General features: G+C 48.4%; 1 protein-coding gene across 2 annotated transcripts; it reads left to right on the top strand.

Annotated features, from left to right (window-relative positions):
- Positions 1-3457: 3457 nt before the first annotated feature.
- rffl (ring finger and FYVE-like domain containing E3 ubiquitin protein ligase) lies at positions 3458-13929 on the top strand. Of its 2 annotated transcripts, XM_072391842.1 has the most exons (8): positions 3458-3624; positions 5889-6069; positions 9197-9394; positions 9990-10256; positions 10768-10972; positions 12042-12065; positions 12138-12344; positions 12417-13929. In XM_072391842.1, exons 2-7 carry the CDS (start codon positions 5890-5892, stop codon positions 12326-12328), a joined length of 1065 nt encoding a protein of 354 aa, XP_072247943.1. In that variant the 5' UTR covers positions 3458-3624; position 5889; the 3' UTR covers positions 12329-12344; positions 12417-13929. The 2 variants fall into 2 exon arrangements, with proteins under 2 accessions (XP_072247943.1, XP_072247944.1); XM_072391843.1 differs by lacking the exon at positions 12042-12065.
- The last annotated feature ends 269 nt before the right edge of the window (positions 13930-14198 follow it).

Below are 14198 nucleotides of genomic sequence, written 5' to 3'. Positions count from 1 at the left end.
TGTGTCTGTTGTGTATCTGTTGTGTGTCTGTTGTGTAGCTGTTGTGTATCTGTTGTGTATCTGTTGTGTATCTGTTGTGTGTCTGTTGTGTAGCTGTTGTGTAGCTGTTGTGTAGCTGTTGTGTGTCTGTTGTGTATCTGTTGTGTATCTGTTGTGTAGCTGGTGTGTATCTGTTGTGTAGCTGTTGTGTGTCTGTTGTGTATCTGTTGTGTGTCTGTTGTGTGTCTGTTGTGTGTCTGTTGTGTGTCTGTTGTGTAGCTGTTGTGTATCTGTTGTGTGTCTGTTGTGTGTCTGTTGTGTATCTGTTGTGTGTCTGTTGTGTATCTGTTGTGTGTCTGTTGTGTGTCTGTTGTGTGTCTGTTGTGTAGCTGTTGTGTGTCTGTTGTGTGTCTGTTGTGTAGCTGTTGTGTGTCTGTTGTGTATCTGTTGTGTGTCTGTTGTGTGTCTGTTGTGTATCTGTTGTGTGTCTGTTGTGTGTCTGTTGTGTATCTGTTGTGTGTCTGTTGTGTGTCTGTTGTGTATCTGTTGTGTGTAGCTGTTGTGTGTCTGTTGTGTATCTGTTGTGTGTCTGTTGTGTGTCTGTTGTGTATCTGTTGTGTGTCTGTTGTGTGTCTGTTGTGTAGCTGTTGTGTATCTGTTGTGTGTCTGTTGTGTAGCTGTTGTGTGTCTGTTGTGTAGCTGTTGTGTGTCTGTTGTGTATCTGTTGTGTGTCTGTTGTGTGTCTGTTGTGTAGCTGTTGTGTATCTGTTGTGTGTCTGTTGTGTGTCTGTTGTGTAGCTGTTGTGTGTCTGTTGTGTGTCTGTTTTGTAGCTATTGTGTGTCTGTTGTGTAGCTGTTGTGTAGCTGTTGTGTGTCTGTTGTGTAGCTGTTGTGTATCTGTTGTGTATCTGTTGTGTGTCTGTTGTGTGTCTGTTGTGTGTCTGTTGTGTAGCTGTTGTGTGTCTGTTGTGTAGCTGTTGTGTATCTGTTGTGTGTCTGTTGTGTGTCTGTTGTGTATCTGTTGTGTGTCTGTTGTGTGTCTGTTGTGTGTCTGTTGTGTAGCTGTTGTGTATCTGTTGTGTGTCTGTTGTGTAGCTGTTGTGTGTCTGTTGTGTATCTGTTGTGTATCTGTTGTGTAGCTGTTGTGTGTCTGTTGTGTATCTGTTGTGTAGCTGTTGTGTGTCTGTTGTGTATCTGTTGTGTAGCTGTTGTGTGTCTGTTGTGTATATGTTGTGTGTCTGTTGTGTATCTGTTGTGTGTGTGTTGTGTATCTGTTGTGTGTGTGTTGTGTATCTGTTGTGTGTCTGTTGTGTGTCTGTTGTGTATCTGTTGTGTAGCTGTTGTGTATCTGTTGTGTAGCTGTTGTGTAGCTGTCGTGTGCTTTGTATGTGTATCTGTTGTGTATCTGTTGTGTAGCTGTTGTGTAGCTGGTGTGTATCTGTTGTGTATCTGTTGTGTGTCTTTTGTGTGTCTGTTGTGTAGCTGGTGTGTAGCTGTTGTGTATCTGTTGTGTATCTGTTGTGTAGCTGTTGTGTAGCTGTTGTGTAGCTGGTGTGTAGCTGTTGTGTATCTGTTGTGTGTGTGTTGTGTAGCTGTTGTGTATCTGTTGTGTGTGTGTTGTGTAGCTGTTGTGTATCTGTTGTGTAGCTGTTGTGTATCTGTTGTGTATCTGTTGTGTAGCTGGTGTGTATCTGTTGTGTATCTGTTGTGTGTAGCTGTTGTGTAGCTGTTGTGTATCTGTTGTGTATCTGTTGTGTAGCTGTTGTGTAGCTGTTGTGTATCTGTTGTATGTGTGTCTGTTGTGTAGCTGGTGTGTAGCTGTTGTGTAGCTGTTGTGTATCTGTTGTGTATCTGTTGTGTAGCTGTTGTGTATCTGTTGTGTATCTGTTGTGTAGCTGTTGTGTATCTGTTGTGTAGCTGGTGTGTAGCTGTTGTGTAGCTGTTGTGTAGCTGTTGTGTGCTTTGTATGTGTGTCTGTTGTGTATCTGTTGTGTAGCTGTTGTGTAGCTGGTGTGTATCTGTTGTGTATCTGTTGTGTGTCTTTTGTGTGTCTGTTGTGTAGCTGGTGTGTAGCTGTTGTGTATCTGTTGTGTATCTGTTGTGTAGCTGTTGTGTAGCTGTTGTGTAGCTGGTGTGTAGCTGTTGTGTATCTGTTGTGTGTGTGTTGTGTAGCTGTTGTGTATCTGTTGTGTGTGTGTTGTGTAGCTGTTGTGTATCTGTTGTGTAGCTGTTGTGTATCTGTTGTGTATCTGTTGTGTAGCTGTTGTGTATCTGTTGTGTAGCTGTTGTGTAGCTGTCGTGTGCTTTGTATGTGTATCTGTTGTGTATCTGTTGTGTAGCTGTTGTGTAGCTGGTGTGTATCTGTTGTGTATCTGTTGTGTGTCTTTTGTGTGTCTGTTGTGTAGCTGGTGTGTAGCTGTTGTGTATCTGTTGTGTATCTGTTGTGTAGCTGTTGTGTAGCTGTTGTGTAGCTGGTGTGTAGCTGTTGTGTATCTGTTGTGTGTGTGTTGTGTAGCTGTTGTGTATCTGTTGTGTGTGTGTTGTGTAGCTGTTGTGTATCTGTTGTGTAGCTGTTGTGTATCTGTTGTGTATCTGTTGTGTAGCTGGTGTGTATCTGTTGTGTATCTGTTGTGTGTAGCTGTTGTGTAGCTGTTGTGTATCTGTTGTGTATCTGTTGTGTAGCTGTTGTGTAGCTGTTGTGTATCTGTTGTATGTGTGTCTGTTGTGTAGCTGGTGTGTAGCTGTTGTGTAGCTGTTGTGTATCTGTTGTGTATCTGTTGTGTAGCTGTTGTGTATCTGTTGTGTATCTGTTGTGTATCTGTTGTGTAGCTGTTGTGTAGCTGTTGTGTGTCTGTTGTGTAGCTGTTGTGTATCTGTTGTGTATCTGTTGTGTATCTGTTGTGTAGCTGTTGTGTATCTGTTGTGTAGCTGTTGTGTATCTGTTGTGTAGCTGGTGTGTAGCTGTTGTGTAGCTGTTGTGTGCTTTGTATGTGTGTCTGTTGTGTATCTGTTGTGTAGCTGTTGTGTAGCTGTTGTGTGCTTTGTATGTGTGTCTGTTGTGTATCTGTTGTGTATCTGTTGTGTAGCTGTTGTGTATCTGTTGTGTAGCTGGTGTGTAGCTGTTGTGTATCTGTTGTGTATCTGTTGTGTATCTGTTGTGTAGCTGGTGTGTAGCTGTTGTGTAGCTGTTGTGTGCTTTGTATGTGTGTCTGTTGTGTATCTGTTGTGTATCTGTTGTGTGTCTGTTGTGTAGCTGTTGTGTAGCTGTTGTGTGTGTGTTGTGTATCTGTTGTGTATCTGTTGTGTAGCTGTTGTGTAGCTGTTGTGTGCTTTGTATGTGTGTCTGTTGTGTATCTGTTGTGTATCTGTTGTGTAGCTGTTGTGTATCTGTTGTGTAGCTGGTGTGTAGCTGTTGTGTGCTTTGTATGTGTGTGTGTTGGGAGGTTAAAACTTCCTGGTTCGGTTCTGCTGGTGTCCAGCCTTGGCTTTGGCTGCTCTCTCGTCTTCAGTTCCGCCTCCACACCAACTCGTCATGCTGCTCAACTGACAGCTGCGGGACTAAACTGCTGGTTAACGTTGGTTAACTAGCACTGGCTCGTCGGTGAGTTAGCTGACTGCTAGCGGTGGCAGCCCTGCCACTAACAGGTAAGACGACTATTTAAGTCGTTTATTATGCCGGTTAGTTCGGGGTCAAACGGTTACCGGAGTCACTTTAAACCGGTCTAACTGTTGCCGAGGTTGTCTTCTCTGTTGGTTTGTTTTGTTGGCTTCTTCTTCGGTGTTTTTAAACTTTACTAACTAGCCTGACGTTAGCGTTGCCCGTAGCCTGCTAGCTGCGCAGGGTACTTTCCAGACTCCACACAGCGGACTCGATTCACTTATTGTTGGATTTAAAGGTTTCGGACTCCTTCACCAACTCAGTCCAACTAAAACAAAAAGAAAGGTTACTCCTTTATGGTCTGAAACACATTTAATAATTCGGCTGGGGGTTAAGCAAAAACAGTGATGGTTTTAATTACAATTAAACTTGACTAGAACGGCTTCGTTATGGCTGAACCTGTGTTTTCAGGTATTTCGGTTTTTTGGAAAAATATATTTTTCCATCTGAAACATAACGCCGAATTAACCAGAATATCTTTTTATCTAATATTGTGTAGTATTGAATTAAATACTTGTTTGACGTCAGATTCGTTGAAGATAACTTAAATACGAGTGTTTTTGCAACGCAGTTTGGTTTAAAGTAGTTTCTGTTCAATCATAAGCTGTGGGACAGGAATTTATTCTTATTTTGGTGAAACTTGTGGTTTCACTGTATTTAAGTAGAATTGTTTTCCAATTTAAAAGGTAATCCCATATCTCTGGTAAAATCTAAAAGTTTTCTGGACTTGTTTAGTCTGTTTAAGCAGTTACTGAAGTTATAAAAGTGAGATTTGAGGTTTTTATATTAATATAAATATTCAGTTTTAGCTGCGACAACATTTCAGTTCAGAACTATCTGACAGATAGATGAAATGAGTTCAGAAATAATACATTCAGGACATCTGAAGATGCAGACACACTGTTGGAGTTTGTAATTTCCCCTCGTATTAAAATAGAGAAACCTGGATCTGCAGTCATGTGAAAAATAAGTACATCCTCTCTCGGTTATAAAGTTTCACAGAACATGATAAAATCATCTGATCTTCACCACATCTTAAACCTCAGTAACTCCAACCTCAGACGAACCGATGACACATCACACTGTCTCATTATTTGCTGAAGAAAAACTGAAACAAAACACAGAAGCAGTGAGAGAAAAACTAAGTGAACCCTCAGTGGGGTCAGTAGCAGCCAGGAGCTGCTGATCAATGCTCTGATTAACTGATCCTCAGTCAGTGTGAGCAGCTCTATAAAAGCAGGAGTTCTGTCAGTTTAACACGATGCCAAGGAGGAAAGACACCAGCAATGATCTCAGAGAAGCAGCTGCTGCTGCCCATCAGTCTGGGAAGGGTTATAAGGCCATTTCCAGACTATCTGGAGTCCATCATTCTACAGAGAGAAAGATTATTCACAAGTGGGAAACATTCAGGACAGCTGTCAATCTTCCCAGGAGTGGACGTCCCAGCAAGTTCACCCCAAGGTGAAGAAGCCCAGAGCTACATCTCAGACTCTACAGGCCTCAGTTAGCATGCTAAAGGTTAAAGGTCACCCCAAGGTGAAAAAAGCCCAGAGCTACATCTCAGACTCTACAGGCCTCAGTTAGCATGCTAAAGGTTAAAGGTCACCCCAAGGTGAAAAAGCCCAGAGCTACATCTCAGACTCTACAGGCCTCAGTTAGCATGCTAAAGGTTAAAGGTCACCCCAAGGTTAAAAAAGCCCAGAGCTACATCTCAGACTCTACAGGCCTCAGTTAGCATGCTAAAGGTTAAAGGTCATGACAGCACAGTTAGAAAAAGACTGAACAAGGATGTTGAGTTCACTTACTTCCTTTCTGTTAGCATGTTGGCGTCCTGCTATAACTGATCGGGGTTCACTTACTTCCTTTCTGTTAGCATGTTGGCGTCCTGCTGTAACTGATCAGGGTTCACTTACTTCCTCTCTGTTAGCATGTTCGCGTCCTGCTGTAACTGATCGGGGTTCACTTACTTCCTTTCTGTTAGCATGTTCGCGTCCTGCTGTAACTGATCGGGTTTCACTTACTTCCTCTCTGTTAGCATGTTCGCGTCCTGCTGTAACTGATCGGGGTTCACTTACTTCCTTTCTGTTAGCATGTTCACGTCCTGCTGTAACAGATCAGGGTTCACTTACTTCCTTTCTGTTAGCATGTTCGCGTCCTGCTGTAACTGATCGGGGTTCACTTACTTCCTTTCTGTTAGCATGTTGGCGTCCTGCTGTAACTGATCGGGGTTCACTTACTTCCTTTCTGTTAGCATGTTCGCGTCCTGCTGTAACTGGCTGTGCGTGGACTCTGCTGAAGCGGATCCGTCCGGTGGAGGTGAGCAGCGGCATCAGTCCTACACCAACTCGGCCTTCAGCAGTCAGCCGTCTCCCCCCCCACCCGAGCACACCTGTAAGGCCTGTGGGGGGTCTTTCGACACACCTGCCAAGAAGGCAAGTCTGATTTCCTTGTGTTTGAGTGGGTTTGTTCATGTTTTCAGCTGCAGGGTCGTCAGGTCGCAGCTCTCCTGAGCAGAACTGTGTTCAACCACACTCTGGGGCCTGTGGTGGAACACGTTCTGGGGCCTGTGGTGGAACACGTTCTGGGGCCTGTGGTGGAACACATTCTGGGGCCTGTGGTGGAACACATTCTGGGGCCTGTGGTGGAACACACTCTGGGGCCTGTGGTGGAACACACTCTGGGGCCTGTGGTGGAACACGTTCTGGGGCCTGTGGTGGAACACGTTCTGGGGCCTGTGGTGGAACACGTTCTGGGGCCTGTGGTGGAACACGTTCTGGGGCCTGTGGTGGAACACATTCTGGGGTTGGTGGTGGAACACGTTCTGGGGCCGGTGGTGGAACACGTTCTGGGGTTGGTGGTGGAACACGTTCTGGGGCCTGTGGTGGAACACGTTCTGGGGCCTGTGGTGGAACACATTCTGGGGCCTGTGGTGGAACACATTCTGGGGCCTGTGGTGGAACACGTTCTGGGGCCTGTGGTGGAACACATTCTGGGGTTGGTGGTGGAACACGTTCTGGGGCCGGTGGTGGAACACGTTCTGGGGCCTGTGGTGGAACACGTTCTGGGGCCTGTGGTGGAACACGTTCTGGGGCCTGTGGTGGAACACATTCTGGGGTTGGTGGTGGAACACGTTCTGGGGCCTGTGGTGGAACACGCTCTGGGGCCGGTGGTGGAACACGTTCTGGGGCCTGTGGTGGAACACATTCTGGGGTTGGTGGTGGAACACGTTCTGGGGCCTGTGGTGGAACACATTCTGGGGTTGGTGGTGGAACACATTCTGGGGTTGGTGGTGGAACACGTTCTGGGGCCTGTGGTGGAACATATTCTGGGGCCTGTGGTGGAACACGTTCTGGGGCCTGTGGTGGAACACGCTCTGGGGCCTGTGGTGGAACACATTCTGGGGTTGGTGGTGGAACATGTTCTGGGGCCTGTGGTGGAACACATTCTGGGGTTGGTGGTGGAACACGTTCTGGGGCCTGTGGTGGAACACGTTCTGGGGCCTGTGGTGGAACACATTCTGGGGCCTGTGGTGGAACACGTTCTGGGGCCTGTGGTGGAACACGTTCTGGGGCCGGTGGTGGAACACATTCTGGGGTTGGTGGTGGAACACGTTCTGGGGCCTGTGGTGGAACACATTCTGGGGTTGGTGGTGGAACACATTCTGGGGTTGGTGGTGGAACACGTTCTGGGGCCTGTGGTGGAACACGTTCTGGGGCCTGTGGTGGAACACGTTCTGGGGCCTGTGGTGGAACACGTTCTGGGGTTGGTGGTGGAACACGTTCTGGGGTTGGTGGTGGAACACATTCTGGGGCCTGTGGTGGAACACGTTCTGGGGTTGGTGGTGGAACACGTTCTGGGGCCGGTGGTGGAACACATTCTGGGGTTGGTGGTGGAACACGTTCTGGGGCCTGTGGTGGAACACATTCTGGGGTTGGTGGTGGAACACGTTCTGGGGCCTGTGGTGGAACACGTTCTGGGGCCTGTGGTGGAACACATTCTGGGGCCTGTGGTGGAACACATTCTGGGGTTGGTGGTGGAACACATTCTGGGGTTGGTGGTGGAACACGTTCTGGGGCCTGTGGTGGAACACATTCTGGGGTTGGTGGTGGAACACGTTCTGGGGCCTGTGGTGGAACACGTTCTGGGGCCTGTGGTGGAACACGTTCTGGGGCCTGTGGTGGAACACATTCTGGGGTTGGTGGTGGAACACGTTCTGGGGTTGGTGGTGGAACACGTTCTGGGGTTGGTGGTGGAACACGTTCTGGGGCCTGTGGTGGAACACGTTCTGGGGCCTGTGGTGGAACACGTTCTGGGGCCTGTGGTGGAACACGTTCTGGGGCCTGTGGTGGAACACATTCTGGGGCCTGTGGTGGAACACGTTCTGGGGTTGGTGGTGGAACACGTTCTGGGGTTGGTGGTGGAACACATTCTGGGGCCTGTGGTGGAACACGTTCTGGGGTTGGTGGTGGAACACGTTCTGGGGCCGGTGGTGGAACACATTCTGGGGTTGGTGGTGGAACACGTTCTGGGGCCTGTGGTGGAACACATTCTGGGGTTGGTGGTGGAACACGTTCTGGGGCCTGTGGTGGAACACGTTCTGGGGCCTGTGGTGGAACACATTCTGGGGCCTGTGGTGGAACACATTCTGGGGTTGGTGGTGGAACACATTCTGGGGTTGGTGGTGGAACACGTTCTGGGGCCTGTGGTGGAACACATTCTGGGGTTGGTGGTGGAACACGTTCTGGGGCCTGTGGTGGAACACGTTCTGGGGCCTGTGGTGGAACACGTTCTGGGGCCTGTGGTGGAACACATTCTGGGGTTGGTGGTGGAACACACTCTGGGGTTGGTGGTGGAACACATTCTGGGGCCTGTGGTGGAACACGTTCTGGGGCCTGTGGTGGAACACATTCTGGGGCCTGTGGTGGAACACGTTCTGGGGCCTGTGGTGGAACACATTCTGGGGTTGGTGGTGGAACACGTTCTGGGGCCTGTGGTGGAACACATTCTGGGGTTGGTGGTGGAACACGTTCTGGGGCCTGTGGTGGAACACGTTCTGGGGCCTGTGGTGGAACACATTCTGGGGTTGGTGGTGGAACACACTCTGGGGTTGGTGGTGGAACACATTCTGGGGCCTGTGGTGGAACACGTTCTGGGGCCTGTGGTGGAACACATTCTGGGGCCTGTGGTGGAACACGTTCTGGGGGTTTTGTTGGCTCTTCAGGGTGTGGAAGCACTGATGCTGAAGCTCGTTTTCGCCTCACCTGTCTTCCTCACCTGTCTGCCTCACCTGTCTGCCTCACCTGTCTTCCTCACCTGTCTTCCTCACCTGTCTGCCTCACCTGTCTGCCTCACCTGTCTGCCTCACCTGTCTGCCTCACCTGTCTTCCTTACCTGTCTGCCTCACCTGTCTTCCTTACCTGTCTGCCTCACCTGTCTTCCTCACCTGTCTGCCTCACCTGTCTGCCTCACCTGTCTTCCTCACCTGTCTGCCTCACCTGTCTGCCTCACCTGTCTGCCTCACCTGTCTGCCTCACCTGTCTTCCTCACCTGTCTCCACAGCATGTGTGTGTGGACTGTAAGAAGAACTACTGCAGCCGCTGCTCCGCCCAGCGGGAGCTCCGCCCCCGGCTCTGTCACACCTGCCAGCGTTTCTATGGAAACCTCCTGGTGAGGGCGGAGCTGATGAAGCTGAAAGTGAAGGAGCTCAGGGACTATCTGCACCTGCACGAAGTGTCCACCCACCTGTGCAGAGAGAAGGTGATGTCATCAGTTCAAATCAGCCAATCAGGCGAGGCTTCCCCTGACAGTCTCACCTGGTTGGCTGAATGTTTCAGAGAAGTTTTGCCAAATAAGAGTTTCAGGTGTCTGAATTCATCAGTTTTTATGAAACATTTGTAGTTTTGGATGATTTTCTTTTCACAATCAGAAAAAGTTTAACCTCATCAGCTTCGTTTCATCAGTTAATGTCTTTTCCATGTCTGGCTGCAGCAGTTTGGATGGTTTCAGGCTGATAAGGAAGTAAAAAAGCAGCCTCCATGACAGTCTGAGCAGCAAAGATGTTCAGAGGAGCTCCAGTTTGTGTTAAAACAAAGTTCCTCAGAGAAAGACTGGAAGGGATCTGCATATTTCTGCCTCTACAGAGCAGAATATCATTAAAGCGTTCAGGGAAGGAACTCAAAATAACAGCTGGAACGTGCTGCAGGTCTGAGGTGTAGAAATGATGTTTGTTCACAGATGAAATGAAGCTGAACAGGAACTATGAGTTCAGACTCTGACAGGAAGTACATTGTACATCAGTTTCCTCTCTGAGATGTTTGACCCCCCAGTTAAACGGGTACTTCCTGTTCCTCAGGAGGAGCTGGTGGAACTGGTTCTGAGTCAGCAGTCTTCACCCTCCAGCGGCTCGGCCCCCGACACCCTGATCGCTGACCCCCCCTCGGAGACATCGGACCCACCGGACCCCGACGAGACGCCTCGCATCTCCACCTCTGACCCCCCGACACCCACTCACACATCCATACCTGACCTTCCCCCTGCGGAGCCTGAAGCCCCGCCCCCTGCCGCAGAGACGGCCCCCGCTGAGCCCGATGCGCAGGACGAAGACCAGATAACGGATCAGGTGCTCTTTACTTCAGAGGTTCTGGTTGTTTCTGCTGTTTGGGACAAACCAGAACCGATTGACACATTATGGGAAATGACCCATTTAAACCAATTTAAACTGAGATGGACTGGAGTCTTTATTCTGGATGTCAAACTATCTGAAATAAGGAGCTTTATCGCATCAAACAGCTGGTTTAACTGGTCTAACTACTGGTTACTGTTAACAGGTTACCTGTTACATGTTAACGGGTTATTGTTACCTGGTTAACTGTTACATGTTAACTTGTTTCCTGTTAACAGTTTAACTTGTTTCCTGTTAACTGTTACATCTTAACTGGTTACTGTTACTGGTTACTATCTTTTAGGCCCATTTCAGGGAAACGAGCTACTTTTTATTTCTTTGGAGTAAAGTTGATCCTTTTTCTTCATCCTGCTGTTAATGTTTCTTCTGATGGAGAATCTGTTCAGGGAACATTTTATTGGTTCTGGTTCTGATGACTGATCCGTGTGTTTTGGTCCACATGACTCAGGCCTGGGACCCCGAGGAGGCGCCGGTGTCCGGGCGCAGGGCCTCTCTGTCCGACCTGAGCTGCCTGGACGACATCGAGGCGCTCAGTGTGCGACAGCTGAAGGAAATCCTCGCCAGGAACTTTGTTAACTACAAAGGCTGCTGCGAGAAGTGGGAGCTGATGGAGAGGGTGAGGCGTCTGTACCAGGACCAGCAGAACCTGCTGGGTGAGTCCGTTCAGACAAAAGCGCTCTCTGTGTGCTAACGTTACATTATCAGCATGTTTCTGATAAAGATGGAGGTCTCCAGGTCCAACTGTTTAATGAGGTTAATATATCCAAAATGTTTAAACGCAGTAATTAACGGTTCACATGCATTACTACGAGTTACGCTGTGCACATCTCAGGCTTGGTCCATTACTGTTGATGAGAAAGCATCGTTTGCTGCTAACTTCCAGCTAACTGCTAACTTCCAGCTAACTGCTAATTTACAGCTAACTGCTAACTTATAGCTAACTGCTAACTTCCAGCTAACTGCTAACTTCCAGCTAACTGCTAACTTCCAGCTAACTGCTAATTTACAGTTAACTCCTAATTTACAGCTAACTGCTAACTTCCAGCTAACTGCTAATTTACAGCTAACTGCTAATTTACAGCTAACTGCTAATTTACAGCTAACTGCTAACTTCCAGATAACTGCTAACTTCCAGATAACTGCTAACTTCCAGCTAACTGCTAATTTACAGCTAACCGCTAATTTACAGCTAACTGCTAATTTACAGCTAACTGCTAACTTCCAGCTAACTGCTAACTTCCAGCTAACTGCTAACTTCCAGCTAACTGCTAACTTATAGCTAACTGCTAACTTATAGCTAACTGCTAACTTATAGCTAACTTACAGCTAACTGCTAACTTCCAGCTAACTGCTAACCTGTTTCCCTCAGGAGCTAATGGAGTAACTATCTGTATCTACATATAGAGCTGGAGTGTTTCTGCTCTGACTGGAGCGGGTTGAGCATCTGCTAAGTCTTCATCCTGAAAACTGACAACAAACAGATGTTAAAACAGGGCTGAAACGAGGCCTTGATAAGACCTCAGAACTTTGTGTGTTAAAGAGTATAAAATGTCACCTTTAGAGCTTCATCCAGCTCATCCTCTCCATCTTTCAGTGGACAGTCTCAGTCACGTGTCCTCGCTCTTCAGGGGGGGGCAGAAACAGGACGCGTCCCAATACTTTAACATGTGTCCTGATGATGTCACTCAGACAGGAAGTAACCACTGGTTGTTTCTCTTTCAGCTGCGAACGCCGTGAACGCTGCAGGTGAGTCTGTGTCCTCTGAACCTTTCAGTAAACCTTAACACCAGCTGATGTCGTGTTCTGGTGCTCCTGCAGACCCTGATGGCGGCGGCCCGGCTGTGGGTCCAGAGGAGAACCTGTGTAAGATCTGCATGGACTCTCCCATCGACTGCGTCCTGCTGGAGTGTGGTCACATGGTCACCTGCACCAAGTGCGGGAAGCGGATGAGCGAGTGTCCCATCTGCCGCCAGTACGTCATCAGAGCCGTGCACGTGTTCCGGTCCTGAAGTCACCAGAGCCCAGGTAAACCAGCCCAAAGATCAGCAGCTGGTTCCAGTGAACCGGACCTGCTCACGCTGTGCTCTTCCTCTGCAGGGCCCACCGTCTCCACGGCAACAAGTCCAAACGAATCTCTCTGAAGGGAACTTCCACGTTTTTATCTTAACTCTGTTTTTCTACCTTGAATAAAACTTTTGGGTCGAGCTTAAACTCTGAATATAGAGACTTCAGACGTGGACCCCGCCTCAGCAGAACCCCACCGGTCCCAGGTGGTTCTGGTGGTGTTCAGAGTCCGACATCTCACCTTGTTGCCTTGACCCTCCGCTCAGCTGGGTTTGTTTACAGAGCTCACCGTGACGAGGAGCCGAATGAAGTGGGCCCACAGAACAGAACCAGAACATCCTGCGGTCCATCAGGACCGGCTCCTCTAGCATAGAGCTGCATCGGTCCAGCAGCCGGTCTGAACCCACATTCTGGTTCTGACCAAATGACCCGGACCTCAGCAGAACCGCGTTAATTTGGTGTGAAGGGAAACTATCTCTGACCTAACTGTGCTTTCTTTGCTTCTTTTAACTCGATTAACGACCCGATACACTCTGATCGCTCCGATTGATCGTCCTGTGAGGTTTTAAGCTCCTCCCACGCTGCTCGTCATCACCTTCAGTTGGATCACGGCGGCCTCTGATGCCTCTCTTTGTGCCTTCTCATCCCTCTGAACGGTTTCTGCTTCCAGATGTTTCACCATCAGAGAACCGGCTCGGGTTCTGGATCTGAACCCACTAACAAACGTCACAGCTGTTGTGTTTGCCCCGCCCACAGCTTCACCTGATTGGTGCCGCAGAAAGATGAACGCCGTCAGATCCTGCCTTAAATCTGATCCACATCGGACCCACAGCTGCTTGTTCTGACCTCAGAACTTCACCTTTTCATTGGTCGTCCGCGTCTCATAACCGAAGTCAAACTGTCGACTTTTGGAAGAAACCAGAATAAATTCGGGGTGTTTAAAGTCTTCATGAATCATGGACGAGCTCATATTTAATTTATTAACTGGGAAGTAAAGTGAAGATTGTTAAATTTTGTAGTTTGTGACCTCAGAACAAAGATGGAGCTGAAAGGAAAACTTTGACCAAACCCTGCAGCCAGCAGGGGGCAGCAGAGAGACGGCGGGAGGGTTAATTCATACCTGCCAGCAGGCTGTGTGTGTGTTTGGTGTGAGTGTGTCTTCTTGTAACTGTTTGCACTAAAAACTGTTGATGAAACTTTTTAAAGTTTGAGATTTTGTGGTTGAAGTTGATCTTTTTGTTGTGAATCTTCGGGATCAGCGGCGGTTCAGGAGCTCTTTGAGCTCTCTTAAAAACAGTCTGTAGGTCACGGCTCGGAAGCTTTGTTTGTTCGGACCAATCAGAGAACGGGAAGCTCGACCCGCAGACTGCCGACATATCAGTGGAACAAAAAGGTGAACGGGTCCTGTGGGTTTTCTTTTAATGACCTTTGACCCTTCGAAGACGAACTGTTTCAGATCTTTTTCAAACTTTCCTGAAATCTGATATTTTGAAAATGATACTGTAAATGTTTGATTGAACTTTGTAATAAAACTGATCTGGAATCAGCTCTGTGACCCGGTTCCTGTGCTTTACTCACACACCACCTGGGTCAGCAGCACCTCTGCACCTGGAGCTGAATTTACCTGTTAGAGGAGCCGGATTTCACTCGCTGAGGGAAACTGTGGGGGGGATTGGAGGCTATGAACTCTGAGACATCCACAAGAGCTGGGACGGCAGGTCAAGTGGTGGTGACCCTAGGAGGATGGCGTGGTGGCAGCACACCTGGTGGAGGTAAGATGGAGGTACGATTTAATACACTTTAATTGCCTGGACG

The sequence above is a fragment of the Leuresthes tenuis genome, unplaced genomic scaffold, assembly GCF_036924035.1.
Source record: "Leuresthes tenuis unplaced genomic scaffold, fLeuTen1.0.hap1 SCAF_9, whole genome shotgun sequence".
Lineage (NCBI taxonomy): Eukaryota > Metazoa > Chordata > Actinopteri > Atheriniformes > Atherinopsidae > Leuresthes > Leuresthes tenuis.
This window is presented reverse-complemented; position numbering and strand designations above follow the sequence as displayed.